Source organism: Salmo trutta, chromosome 6 (assembly GCF_901001165.1).
Source record: "Salmo trutta chromosome 6, fSalTru1.1, whole genome shotgun sequence".
NCBI classification, from domain to species: Eukaryota; Metazoa; Chordata; class Actinopteri; order Salmoniformes; family Salmonidae; genus Salmo; species Salmo trutta.
The window spans coordinates 16,729,220-16,741,642 of record NC_042962.1 but is presented as its reverse complement, the minus strand read 5'-3'; the positions used below and the strand labels follow the sequence as shown (position 1 = coordinate 16,741,642).

The following is a 12,423-nucleotide window of genomic DNA, read 5'->3' as shown; positions in this document are numbered from 1 at the left end:
GGGGGGACTTTACCTAGCAGGGTCTTGTAGATGACCTGGAGCCAGTGGGTTTGGCGACGAGTATGAAGCGAGGGCCAGCCAACGAAAGCGTACAGGTCGCAGTGGTGGGTAGTATATGGGGCTTTGGTGACAAAACTAATAGGGTTTTCAATGGGCTTTTCAAGCTTTTAGGGTGTTTTCAAGCTACTGAATCAGGAGAAGCCGACATTTAAAATAGACCTAGCTTGTGCATCACTATCACTAGGGACGGACTTTGATTTGGAGGCCACAGGCAGATGCCAGTCTGAGCCCACCCTTCCCCTTGAACGAAGCAGAATAAAAAGGCTAACTGAAAACCTTTGAAATACCCTTCATTAGTAAAGGTCTTTGCATCACCACCTACAGGGGTGGGCAATCATTTTGGCTCGAGGGGCACATTTGGATTATACAATTCAACAGACCTTTTTGGGACCAGTTTGTGTGTCAAAAGCAATTTGCGGCCCAGAAACAGGGCAGTTGTTTGAAAATAGGTATCATTATAGTTTCTACATACAGTGGTTCCTCCTTTAAAAGTTACGTCATACTGAAGCACACCTTGTGTGCTGCCGCAGCATTCTGTGGCACGTCATTTAATTCTCAGCCATTTCTTCTGTTACTGCAAGTTATTGCTAGTTTGACCACCAGAGAGCATCTTTGAGAAGCATTTGATAGTACTTCCGTATTGGCATTACCAGAGAATTTAAAACCTTTTTTGTAATAACATAGTATATGGGATTGATTTTAAGAAATTTGGCTTAATTAATTTGATTAATATTGTGGTGTTTCTATTCAGAGAAAAAATATGCACAATCGTTTGTCTCTACATTAACTAACATATTCCTCTCAATTGCAAATTTTTTGCTTGACTCGTTATGACGTTACAACTACTTACATTTGCCTCCCCGTAATGTTTTGTCAGCCATCTTTGCTGAAGAAAGTCAACAGGGAGGGGTGGCTCATGTCAAATTCATCATTGGAACCACTCGATATGATTGGTCATATAAAAACCTTGGGACCCAAATGCATACTGAGTGCTCTAACTCTCCCTTGTGGTGGTCTGGAGCAATGAAGCCGTGATGCTGGGTACCTCTAAGTCCCGCGCTGTAAGCTTGCAACTTTTCAAGGAGGAACCACTATACTTTCTGTCTGGTTTTAGTTACTCTGCCTTCAGAAAGTATTCACACCCCTTAACTTTTTCCACATTTTGTTGTGTTACAGCCTGAATTTTATCACTTAAGGATAGGACCCTTTTTTTTCTCAATTTTCACCTAAAATGACATACCCAAATCTAACTGCCTGTAGCTCAGGACCTGAAGCAAGGATATGCATAGTCTTGACACCATTTGAAAGGAAAATCTTTGTGGAAGTTTGTGGGAATGTCAAATGAATGTAGGAGAATATAACACATTAGATCTGATAAAAGATAATACAAACAAAAAAAAACATGTGTTTTCTATTTATTTTTTGTTCCATCATCTTTGACATGCAGGAGAAAGGCCATACACTTAGATAGGATTTTAGGTGTAATTTAGATGTTGTCCCATAGATGACAGCAGTGTGTGTGCAACGTTTCAGACTGATCATGTGAAGAATTGCATCACTACACAACATTTTGTATCAAGTTTGCCAGACGTTTGCCCAAATGTGCCAAATTGATAAATGTATACATTTTCAAGTACATAACTATAGAGAACATACAAAAATGCTGTGGTAATAAAACATTTAAGTTTGCACATTCCAAGGCCAGGCAGGGGTTAGAGACAGAAGTAAGTACATTATTTACCTTCAGAGGTGAATGTATCAAACCAGTTGCTGTGATAAAAGTGTTTTGTTGTTGTGCACTATCCTCTAACAACAGCATGGTATTTTTGTTGTTGTAATAGCTACTGTAAATTGGACACCGCAGTTAGATTAACAAGAATTTAAGCTTTCTGCCCATATAAAACATGTCTATGTCCCGGAATTGGCTGTTGTTTACAACGTCATTCTAGTCACATTATCGCATATTGAGCAACAACCGTCCCGGTTTAGGGACACCGATCCCATTAATCAATTTTAACAAGTCACATAATAAGTTGCATGGACTCACTTTGTGTGCAATAAGTATTTAACTTGATTTTTGAATGACTACCTGATCTCGGTACCACACACATAAGGTCTCTCTGTCGAGCAATGAATTTCAAACACAGATTCAACCACAAAGACCAAGGAGGTTTTCCAATGCCTCGCAAAGAAGGACACCTATTGGTAGATGGGTAAAAAAAAGCAGACATTGAATATCCCTTTGAGCATGGTGAAGTTATTAATTACACTTTGGATGGTGTATAAATACACCCAGTCACTACAAAGATACAGGCGTCCTTTCTAACTCAGTTGCCAGAAAGGAAACCGCTCAGGGATTTCACCATGAGGCCAATGGTGACTTTAAAACAGTTGCAGAGTTTAATGGCTATGATAGGAGAAAACTGAGGATGAATTAACGACATAGTAGTTACTTCACAATACAAACCTAAATGACTAAGTGAAAAGAAGGAAGCCTGTACAGAATATAAAATGTTCCAAAACATGCATGTTGTTCACAATAAGGCACAAAAGTAAAACTGCAAACATTTTGGCAAAGAAAATAACTTTCACTGACTACCACTCTTCATATTTTCAAGCATTTTGGTGGCTGCAATATGTTATGGGTGTACTTGTCATCGGCAAGGACTAAGGAGTTTTTGGGGATAAAAAGAAATGTAATAGAGCTAAGCACAGGCACAATCCCAGAGGATTTGCAACAGACATTGTGAGACAAATTCACCTTTCAGCAGGACAATAACCTAAAACACAAGGTCAAATATACGCTGGAGTTGCTTACCAAGATGACATTGAATGTTCCTGACTGGCCAAGTTACAGCTTTGACTTAAATCAATTTGAAAATCTATGGCAAAACTTGAAAATGGCTGTCTATCAATGATTAACAACTTACTTGACAGAGCTTGAAGAATTGTTTAAAGAATAATGTGCAAATATTGTACAATCCCAGTTTTTTTTATACATTTGCAAAAATTTCTAAAAACGTATTTTCACTTTGTCATTATGGTATATTGTGTGTAGATGGATGGGAAACAAATACATTTAACTTCTTATGGATGGTGGCAGTATTGAGTAGCTTGGATGACTGACGTGCCCAGAGTAAACTGCCTGCTACTCACTCCCAGAAACTAAGATATGCATATTATTAGTAGATTTGGATAGAAAACACTCTGAAGTTTCTAAAACTGTTTGAATGACGTCTGTGAGTATAACAGAACTCATATGGCAGGCAAAAACCTGAGAAAGAATCCAAACAAGAAGTGGTCTGTAGGACTTCAATTAATTCCCTATTCAAACTACAGTGTCTGTGGGGTCATGTTGCACTTCCTAAGGATTCCACTAGATGTCAACAGTCTTTAGAACCTTGTTTGAGGCTTCTACTGTGAAGTGGGGATGAATAAGAGCTACTGGAGTCAGAACACTGCCAGCAGGGCATGAGCCTCGGGCATGCGCACTCACGTGAAAGGTACTTCAGTTCCATTGCATTTCTGAAGACAAAGGATTTCTCCGGTTGAAACTTTATTGCGGATTTACGATAAAAACATCCTAAAGATTGATTATATACATCGTTTGACATGTTTCTATGAACTGTAATGGAAATTTTGGAGTTTTCGTCTGACATGCGCGTCCTGAATTTGGATTTGTGAACTGAAGGTGCGAACAAAAAGGAGGTATTTGGACATAAAGGATGGACTTTATCGAACAAAACAAACATTTATTGTGGACCTGGGATGCCTGGGAGTGCATTCTGATGAAGATCATCAAAGGTAAGTGTATATTTATAATGCTATTTCTGACGATTGTTGACTCCAACATGGCGGATATATTGTTTGGCATGTTTTTGTGTCTGAGCGCCGTACTCAGATTATTGCTTTTTCGGTAAAGCTTTTTTGAAATCTGACACAGCGGTTGCATTAAGGAGAAGTTTATCTAAAGTTCCATGTATAACACTTGTATTTTCATGAACATTTATGATGAGTATTTCTGTAAATTGATGTGGCTCTCTGCAAAATCACCAGATGTTTTTGGAGGCAAAAGATTACTGAACATAACGCGCCAATGTAAACTGAGATTTTTGAACAAAACATACATGTATTGTGTAACATGAAGTCATATGAGTGTCATCTGATGAAGATCATCAAAGGTTAATGATTCATTTTCTCTCTATTTCTGCTTTTTGTGACTCCTCTCTTTGGCTGGAAAATGGCTGTGTTTTTGTGTGTGATGGCGCTGACCTAACATAATCATATGGTTTGCTTTCGCCGTAAAGCCTTTTTCAAATCAGACACTGTTGCTGGATTAACAAGAAGTAAAGCTTTAACATGTTGAAAGCATACCACACCCGACCCATCACCCAGGTAGATAGTTCAACCACAGCGGAAGATACTGCTGTCTCTTCTGCTTCTACTGCTAGGGTAGTGAACTGCCATATTAATGGAGATGGATTAGAGTTGCGCAATACTCAGTCGCAGTGTGTTAGATTGCCCAACTCAGAAAGGCTGATGTCTCTCCAGTCAGGTCTGGTTCATTTAACGGACTGACAGGCCGACGATATTGTGAGGCTACTCCACAGTTTTCCATGTCTCTTTAATGACGTTCCTACTCGCACAAATGTGTTGGAACATGACATTAATGTTGGAAATGCTGCCCCTATCAAGCAACACCCACATCGTGTCAATGCTTCTAAAAGGAAGATAATGAGGGATGATGTGAAATATTTGTTGGAAAATGACCTGGCTACGCCAAGTTCAAGCCCTTGGAGTTCTCCTTGAATTCTGGTTCCTAAACCTGATGGTACGTCCAGGTTATGTACGGATTATCAAAAGGTAAATTCTGTCACATTGCCAAATTCGTTCCCGTTACCCAGACTGGACGACTGTATTGACACTGTTGGTGCTGCTACTTATGTAACACAGTTGGACCTCTTAAAAGGATTCTGGCAGGTTCCGTTAACCTCACGTGCTTCTGAGATTTCTGCCTTTGTGACCCCAGACAACTTCCTACAATACTCTGTCATGGCTTTTGGGATGCGGAATGCACCAGACACTTTTCAAAGACTGGTTAACACCGTATTAGCTGGCGTTCCCAATTGTAGTGCATATCTTGATGATCTAGTGATTTATTCATCTGAGTGGACAGATCATGTTAGCTCTCTAAGGGTAGGATGTGAACGTTTGGCAGCTGCTTCTCTAACCCTGAACTTGGCAAAGTGCGAGTTTGGGAAGGCCACTGTTACCTATCTCGGCAAAGAGGTAGGCCATGGACAGGTGCGCCCTGTTGATGCTAAGGTCTTGGTTATCACTGCATTCCCTGCACCTACCACCAGACGAGAGCTACGCCGCTTTTTGGGGATGGTTGGCTACTACCGTAGCTTCTGTAAAAACTTCTCTGCGGTAGTTGCTCCATTGACCGATTTACTCAGTCCGGCTAGATCGTTTGTGTGGTCCCCGGATTGTAAAGTAGCTTTTGATACTGCTAAAGCACTCTTATGTACTACCCCTGTACTTGCTGCTCCGGATTTTGAACAACAGTTTAAACTGGAGGTAGATGCTAGTGCCAGAGGTGCTGGTGCTGTTCTACTGCAGCAGGACAAGAGTGGACTGGATCATCCTGTGTGTTATTTTTCCAGAAAATGTAACAAATGTCAGACAAACTATGCCACCATCGAGCAAGAAGCTTTAGCGTTGTTGTTAGCTCTGCAATATTTTGAGGTGTATATAGGTTCTAGTGCTCTACCAGTGATTGTATATACGGACCATAACCCCTTAGTGTTTCTCCACCGTATGTACAACCAAAACCAGCGCCTTATGCGTTAGGCTCTTATTGTACAGAATTATAATTTTGAGATACGCCACAAAAAGGGTTCTGATAATGTGTTCGCAGATGCTTTGTCTCGTGTTTGTTGATATTGTGGGGATTTATAGTAAATACTTTGTTCGCAATCCCCCCTAGGGTTGCTCTTTTAAGGGTGGGAGTGTTACGGATACAGGTAGTGTGTATCCTGTATTTGTATTTCTTTTCTCTCCTTCTCCTCTCACAGGTGACAATCATCATTCCCCCAATCAGTCATCAATCAGTCCCCAATCAGAAGACACCTGTTCCTTTTCCCTCAACCAATCACAGCTCCTTTCCCTTGGTTTAAAAACCGAGTCAGTTGTTTTCTCCCCAGATCAATCTCTCTCATATTCTCTCTCTCATATTCTCTCTCTCTCATATTCTCTCTCTCTCATATTCTCTCTCTCTCTCATATTCTCTCTCTCTCATATTCTCTCTCTCTCATATTCTCTCTCTCTCATATTCTCTCTCTCATATTCTCTCTCTCTCATTCTCTCTCTCTCATTCTCATTCTCTCTCTCTCATTCTCTCTCTCTCATATTCTCTCTCTCTCATTCTCTCTCTCTCATTCTCTCTCTCATTCTCATTCTCTCTCTCTCATTCTCTCTCATATTCTCTCTCTCATATTCTCTCTCTCATATTCTCTCTCTCATATTCTCTCTCTCATATTCTCTCTCTCATATTCTCTCTCTCATTCTCTCTCTCTCATATTCTCTCTCTCATTCTCTCTCTCTCATTCTCTCTCTCATTCTCGCTCTCATTCTCTCTCTCATTCTCTCTCTCATTCTCTCTCTCTCATTCTCTCTCTCTCATTCTCTCTCTCTCATTCTCTCTCTCATTCTCTCATTCTCTCATTCTCTCTCATTCTCTCTCATATTCTCTCTCTCTCATTCTCTCTCTCTCATTCTCTCTCTCATTCTCTCTCATATTCTCTCTCTCTCATATTCTCTCTCTCATTCTCTCTCTCTCATTCTCTCTCTCATTCTCTCTCTCATTCTCTCTCTCATTCTCTCTCTCATTCTCTCTCTCTCATTCTCTCATTCTCTCTCTCTCTCTCTCTCTCTCTCTCTCTCTCTCCCTCTCCCTCCTACATGTCACATTTGTCCGGTTATCCTGTGAGTTTTGTTGTTTGTTTGGTGGGAAAAGGGGGTACCAAGACAAGTCGCCCATGGGCATACATTACCCGTAGGAATACTTTGTCTAAGTACCCTAGTTAGAACTGGGCGGACCACCCACTGTATTTTTGGTTAGTTAGCTAGCTGTTCTTGAAGTAGGCTAGTCTAGTTTAGGGGTGTTTTGGATTATTGTTTCTTTGCTTGGGTCCAGCTCAGCCCCTTTTCTCACACCCCATTACCGTGTGTTTAGCAATAAACCTTTAGAGTTTGACGGTAGATTTCAGTTGTCTGTGGTTTTTGTTCTCACTGTTACTTGTCACTATTCTAATTTGCATGATTTATGTTACGGGTCTCGTATCCATCCCCCCTAGACTGCCGGGCCAAAAGGGATTCGTAACAGTAGAAAATAGCAAAAATAAAGAAAATCCCTTGAATGAGTACATGTATCCAAGCTGTTGACTGGTACTGTATGTGTAGTACGTTATTTTACTGTAGTCATAGTTTTACCTAGAAGTGTGTATCACTGAAGAACTGGTAGTTCATTGCTGTTTGAGAATGACTCAACATTCGGGCTGATCTATGACCTTACAGCACCTCCCCAGGTCAGAGGGGGATGAAGCGACCTCACAGAGCTACACACAACAGCACTTTATGGACATACAACAGACATAGATTGGTGGTTCTGTAATGGACAGAAGACAGAGTTAATGAATACCCTGTGCACAATACAATCTCTGCCACTGCTTGAGGAAGACAGAGAAGTACGGTATGTGACATGCAGAGTCAGGAGGATGGACAGATGTCCGGAACCCTAACAACTGGACCCTAGCAACCAACCAGTGGTCAGAGCCCCAGGTCACAGAGAGGGCAGAGATCAGCAGGCAGACACCCCGACTCTTGCCGGGGAGGGCTCCTACTACAGAGGTTTGAGAGGGCTGTGAAATGGTGTTAACAGACACCGACAGGGAATTCATAACAATTGCCGTGGGTTTGTAATAGAGGAGCAACCAATCAGTTTTGTGGTTATGTGCCCAAGTTAATAAGCTACTTTTCACAGCTTTCCCACACAATATTTTTTGACACATTGTTATGTTGGCAACAACCACAATTAAACTAAACGATTGCTTCTGTGCTACAGTATGTGGAGAATAGGGTTTATATGTCTCCAGTGTTTGCAAGCCTCCCTCATTTCTCCTAGCCTGGGTACTAGTTTGTTTGTGTTATCATTCCACTCCTTGCCACTTCTTGTCAGGTGACACAGAGTACAAGGAGTGGAACGTTAGCACAGACAGGCCTGGATTTCAGGCTACATTTCTCCACCCTCTTATCTTCTAACTAACCTGTTTGACAGGATCGGCTGAGCAAGGCACTATACAGAATCACTGATCTACAACTCATATTCCATCACAAATAACTACTCATTATGTTCTCGCAGCACCTTGCTCACACCTATCCCCTGGAACACACTGTAAGTCTATGACCATTGAGGATTGCCACTGTTGCCAAGGGAAATGGGAGCCCAGGACTCCAGTTCACATACTCCAGGTCACCCCTGATCTACCATCATACTGCCTACAGACTGTTTTCCTGAATTGTCACTTAAATCTTCCTCAATATATCTGGTTATAGCTATGTACTTGGAGGTGTAGTGGTCTGTATCGAGTGAATTGTCAGTTGGGGAGAATAGAGTGTTGCATGACACACATACTATAAATAGAACTTCCTTAACCACCTCTGTCCAATCACAACCCTCTTCCTGGTGTCTGTCCAACACAACACTGTGTACAACCAGGAATGTTCCCTCTCAAAAGCACAAACAATTCTAGAGCAACGAAAGTAGTGTCATTCGGCTAGTGTGTGCACCACAATGGCAGCAGCCATGGACTCAATCAGTTGTTCAATATGTCTGGATCTACTGAAGGATCCGGTGACTATTCCCTGTGGACACAGCTACTGTATGGGCTGCATTAAGGACTGCTGGGATCAGGATTATGTGATGGGTTTTCTGATCAGCTGTCCCCAGTGCAGACAGACCTTCATCCCAAGGCCTGTTCTGAAGAAAAGCACCATGCTAGCAGAATTGGTGGAGACTCTGAAGAAGACAGGACTCCAAGCTGCTACCCCTGCTCACCATTATGCTGGATCTGGAGATGTTGCGTGTGATGTCTGTACTGGGAGAAAACTCAAAGCTGTCAAGTCCTGTCTGGTGTGTCTGGCCTCTTACTGTGAGACTCACCTCCAGCCTCACTATGAATCTCCTACCTTTAAGAAGCACAAGCTGGTCAAAGCCTCCACACAACTAGAGGAGAAGATCTGCTCTCATCATGACAAACTGGTGGAGATTTACTGCCGTACCGATCAGCAGTTTATCTGTTATCTGTGTACAATGTATGAACACAAAGGCCATGATACAGTCTCAGCTGAATCAGAAAGGACTGAGAGACAGGTATTGACAATCTATAATTTCACTCATTCAGAGTATCACTGTGAAAATACCATTCATTGCTGAACATTAGTCACTACTGTACAACATAGCTTTGAAAAGGAAGTCAGCCAACACCCAATAATTTAGCTGTGCTAATATACACACTCATGTGATGTTACCTTTACTGAGACCTGAATAGTTGCATTGGCTCTTTCAGCTAATGCCTAGGCTTTGGCTTAGCAGGCTAATGATATTTTCTGGCATGCAGGAGATCTGTGATCGAACACGATCGGTCACACTCATACAGACTCACACAGACACGCGCATCCTTTTTCCATATTGCATAGACTTTGATCTATCATAAAGTTTGATCTGTTCTCATTAAGACAGAATCACTTGTACAAATGAACCATGGAATTACATGTGTTTTCCTGCAGAGCCAGGTGAGGGAAAAACAACAGAAATCCAAACAGAGAATCCAGGATAAAGAGAATGAGATGCAAGAGGTGAGACAGGCTGTGTATTCACTCAAGGTGAGTGTTGTTAACCATTTACATGTATTTACTTAGCAGTTGGCCCTCTAGAGAGACTTATTCCTCCTAAACTAAACTACAGAAAAACTGGAGCCAGTGAGGAGCCCAGTGCTGGGATATGTTCCAATCCTATTGAGCCCCACTGTAGGGAACATGTTTCTGGGGTTCTGATGAGAGCTGAGTGAATGGGCTGGTTAAAATGCAACCCCTCCTCTCTTTCGTTTTGTCCTAACAGTGCTCTGCAGAGGCAGCGGTGAAGAACAGTGAGAGGATCTTTACTGAATTGATCCGCTCCATTGAGAGAAGACGCTCTGAGGTGAACGAGTTGATCAGAGCCCAGGAGAAGGCTGAAGTGAGACGAGCTGAAGGACTGCTGAAGCAACTGGACAAGGAGATGGCTGAGCTGAGGAGGAGAGAAGCTGAGCTGGAGAAGCTTTCAAACACAGAAGACAACATCCAATTCCACCAGGTGATATCACGGTCTCTCTGTCCCCAGCATCAGGTGTTACTGATGAAAATTATTTTTTTTAACTTTCACAGCAATAATCTTTTTCCTGTTTTCTAATCTTTTTTTGTTTCATATATCTGTAGAGTTTCCAGTCTCTCTATGTCCCTCTTGGATCTAAGGCCTTACCCAACATCACTTTCAATCAACACGTCTCCTTTGAGTATATAAGTAAATCAGTCTCTGGGCTGAAAAGTCAAGTTGAAAAGATCTGCTCTGGGGAAATTGCCAAGATATCTGTAAAAAGTAGGTAACATACAGTATTAGGACAGTATATATGATGCAAGTTAGGGCTTGATTAAATCCATAGAGCAGATAATCTGCGTTGTAGCGCGCATGATATTTAAAGGTAATTTCCGATTGAGCCGACACATGCAGCGTTTACTGTGAATGCAGTCTCCACGAACGCGGTACCATTGCCTTTAAATGCCATTTGCGCTACAACGCAGATATTCCACGCTACGGAATTAATCGAGACCTAATCTGCCATTTAGTAAATTCAGTACCTTAGGTGAACTCTATAGTTGAATGTTTGTTCTCAATGGAGAACCTTTTTCAGTTACTTATCCCATTGACTTGCTGTAATGTTTATGTCATGATCAGTGTACACAAGTGATACTTGATTTCCTGTTGTTTCCATAGTGACAAAAGTCCACGTTGTTCCACCTTCTGAGCCTCTTTGTCTTCCATCATTTGACACAACTCAGTCTAGACAGTCAGTTGGAGGACTAGCATCACATTGGAATGACACCACCTGTCAGAAGACAAGGCCTGAACCCAAGACCAGAGAGGAGTTCTTAGAATGTGAGGAAAGAACATACTGTACATACGCATGTACAAAAACACACACACATGCATGCGCATACGCATGCGGACACAAACATGCACACATACATTTCACCTGCTGTTTTGTCTTCTACTCAGATTCCTGCCAGCTCACATTGGATCCCAACACAGCCCATAAAGAGCTGCGTCTGTCTGAGGGGAACAGAAAGGTGACATGGAGTGATAACGACCAGCTTTATCCTGACCATCCAGACAGATTTACCACCTACCCCCAGGTGTTGTGTAGAGAGGGTCTGTCTGGAGCCTGCTACTGGGAGGTAGAGTGGACCGGGGTGGAGGTTTATATAGCTGTCTCATATAAAGGGATCAGCAGGAGAGGACATAATGAGTGGTTAAGAAGCAGTAATCAGGCCTGGTGTTTGGAGTGTGGTGCCTCTAGCTGCTACTTCTATCACAATGATAAACAGACTGACATACCAGTCCCCCGCTCCACCAGAGTAGTAGGAATGTACCTGGACCACAAGGCAGGAACTCTGTCCTTCTACAGTGTCTCTGACACAATGACTCTTCTCCACAGAGTCCAGACCCCATTCACTCAACCCCTTTATCCTGGGTTCTATGTCACTACGTCTCTCAAGATACTGACACCGACACAGTGATGAGTTACAGTGAGTTACAGTGATACAGTTAGAATACAGACAAGCAAAAGGGTCAGAATAGTGACCGGAAAGATACATATTATAAGATGTTAAGATGTATTACCAAGTTTAAATAAATGTGCACATAAATTATCCTGATTCTATTGCCTTAGTGCATTTTTCTAAAATGGGTTTTGTATAAAACTCCCACTTCCACAGTCAGCATGAGCCCTCTAACAGGGAGAAACACAGGCAGGTACGGTATGTAATATAAATACCTTGTCTTTTTACAGTGGCGTGTATTCATGGACGGCAAGGGTAGCCAGGCTTCCCCATATATTTAAAAAAAAATCTCATTCTTCTCTCTCAGTGTGTTAATAATTTTCCATCAATTCGCAAGGGGCTGAATCTCACTGGATAAATCATTTGAGCGAGGGAAACAGTGCCTCTCTGTCTCAGTATGTGTAGCCCAAAATGGTATAACATGTT

At 41.9% G+C, this 12,423-nt stretch overlaps 1 protein-coding gene across 1 annotated transcript; it reads left to right on the top strand.

Annotated features, from left to right (window-relative positions):
• The first annotated feature begins 8,868 nt into the window (after nt 1–8,868).
• LOC115195543 (E3 ubiquitin/ISG15 ligase TRIM25) lies at nt 8,869–12,093 on the top strand. The gene is made up of 6 exons (XM_029755495.1): nt 8,869–9,493; nt 9,910–10,005; nt 10,241–10,474; nt 10,597–10,756; nt 11,153–11,314; nt 11,435–12,093. The coding sequence occupies exons 1-6, from the start codon at nt 8,915–8,917 to the stop codon at nt 11,953–11,955; spliced, it is 1,752 nt and encodes a 583-aa protein (XP_029611355.1). The 5' UTR covers nt 8,869–8,914; the 3' UTR covers nt 11,956–12,093.
• Nucleotides 12,094–12,423: the final 330 nt, after the last annotated feature.

Coding starts and splice junctions, on each gene's coding strand:
- LOC115195543 (XM_029755495.1), top strand. CDS start 8,915: ATGGCAGCAGCCATGGACTCAATCAGTTGTTCAATATGTCTGGATCTA. Junction 10,757..11,152: donor TGCCAAGATATCTGTAAAAA/GTAGGTAACATA, acceptor TTGTTTCCATAG/TGACAAAAGTCCACGTTGTT. Junction 11,315..11,434: donor CAGAGAGGAGTTCTTAGAAT/GTGAGGAAAGAA, acceptor TCTTCTACTCAG/ATTCCTGCCAGCTCACATTG.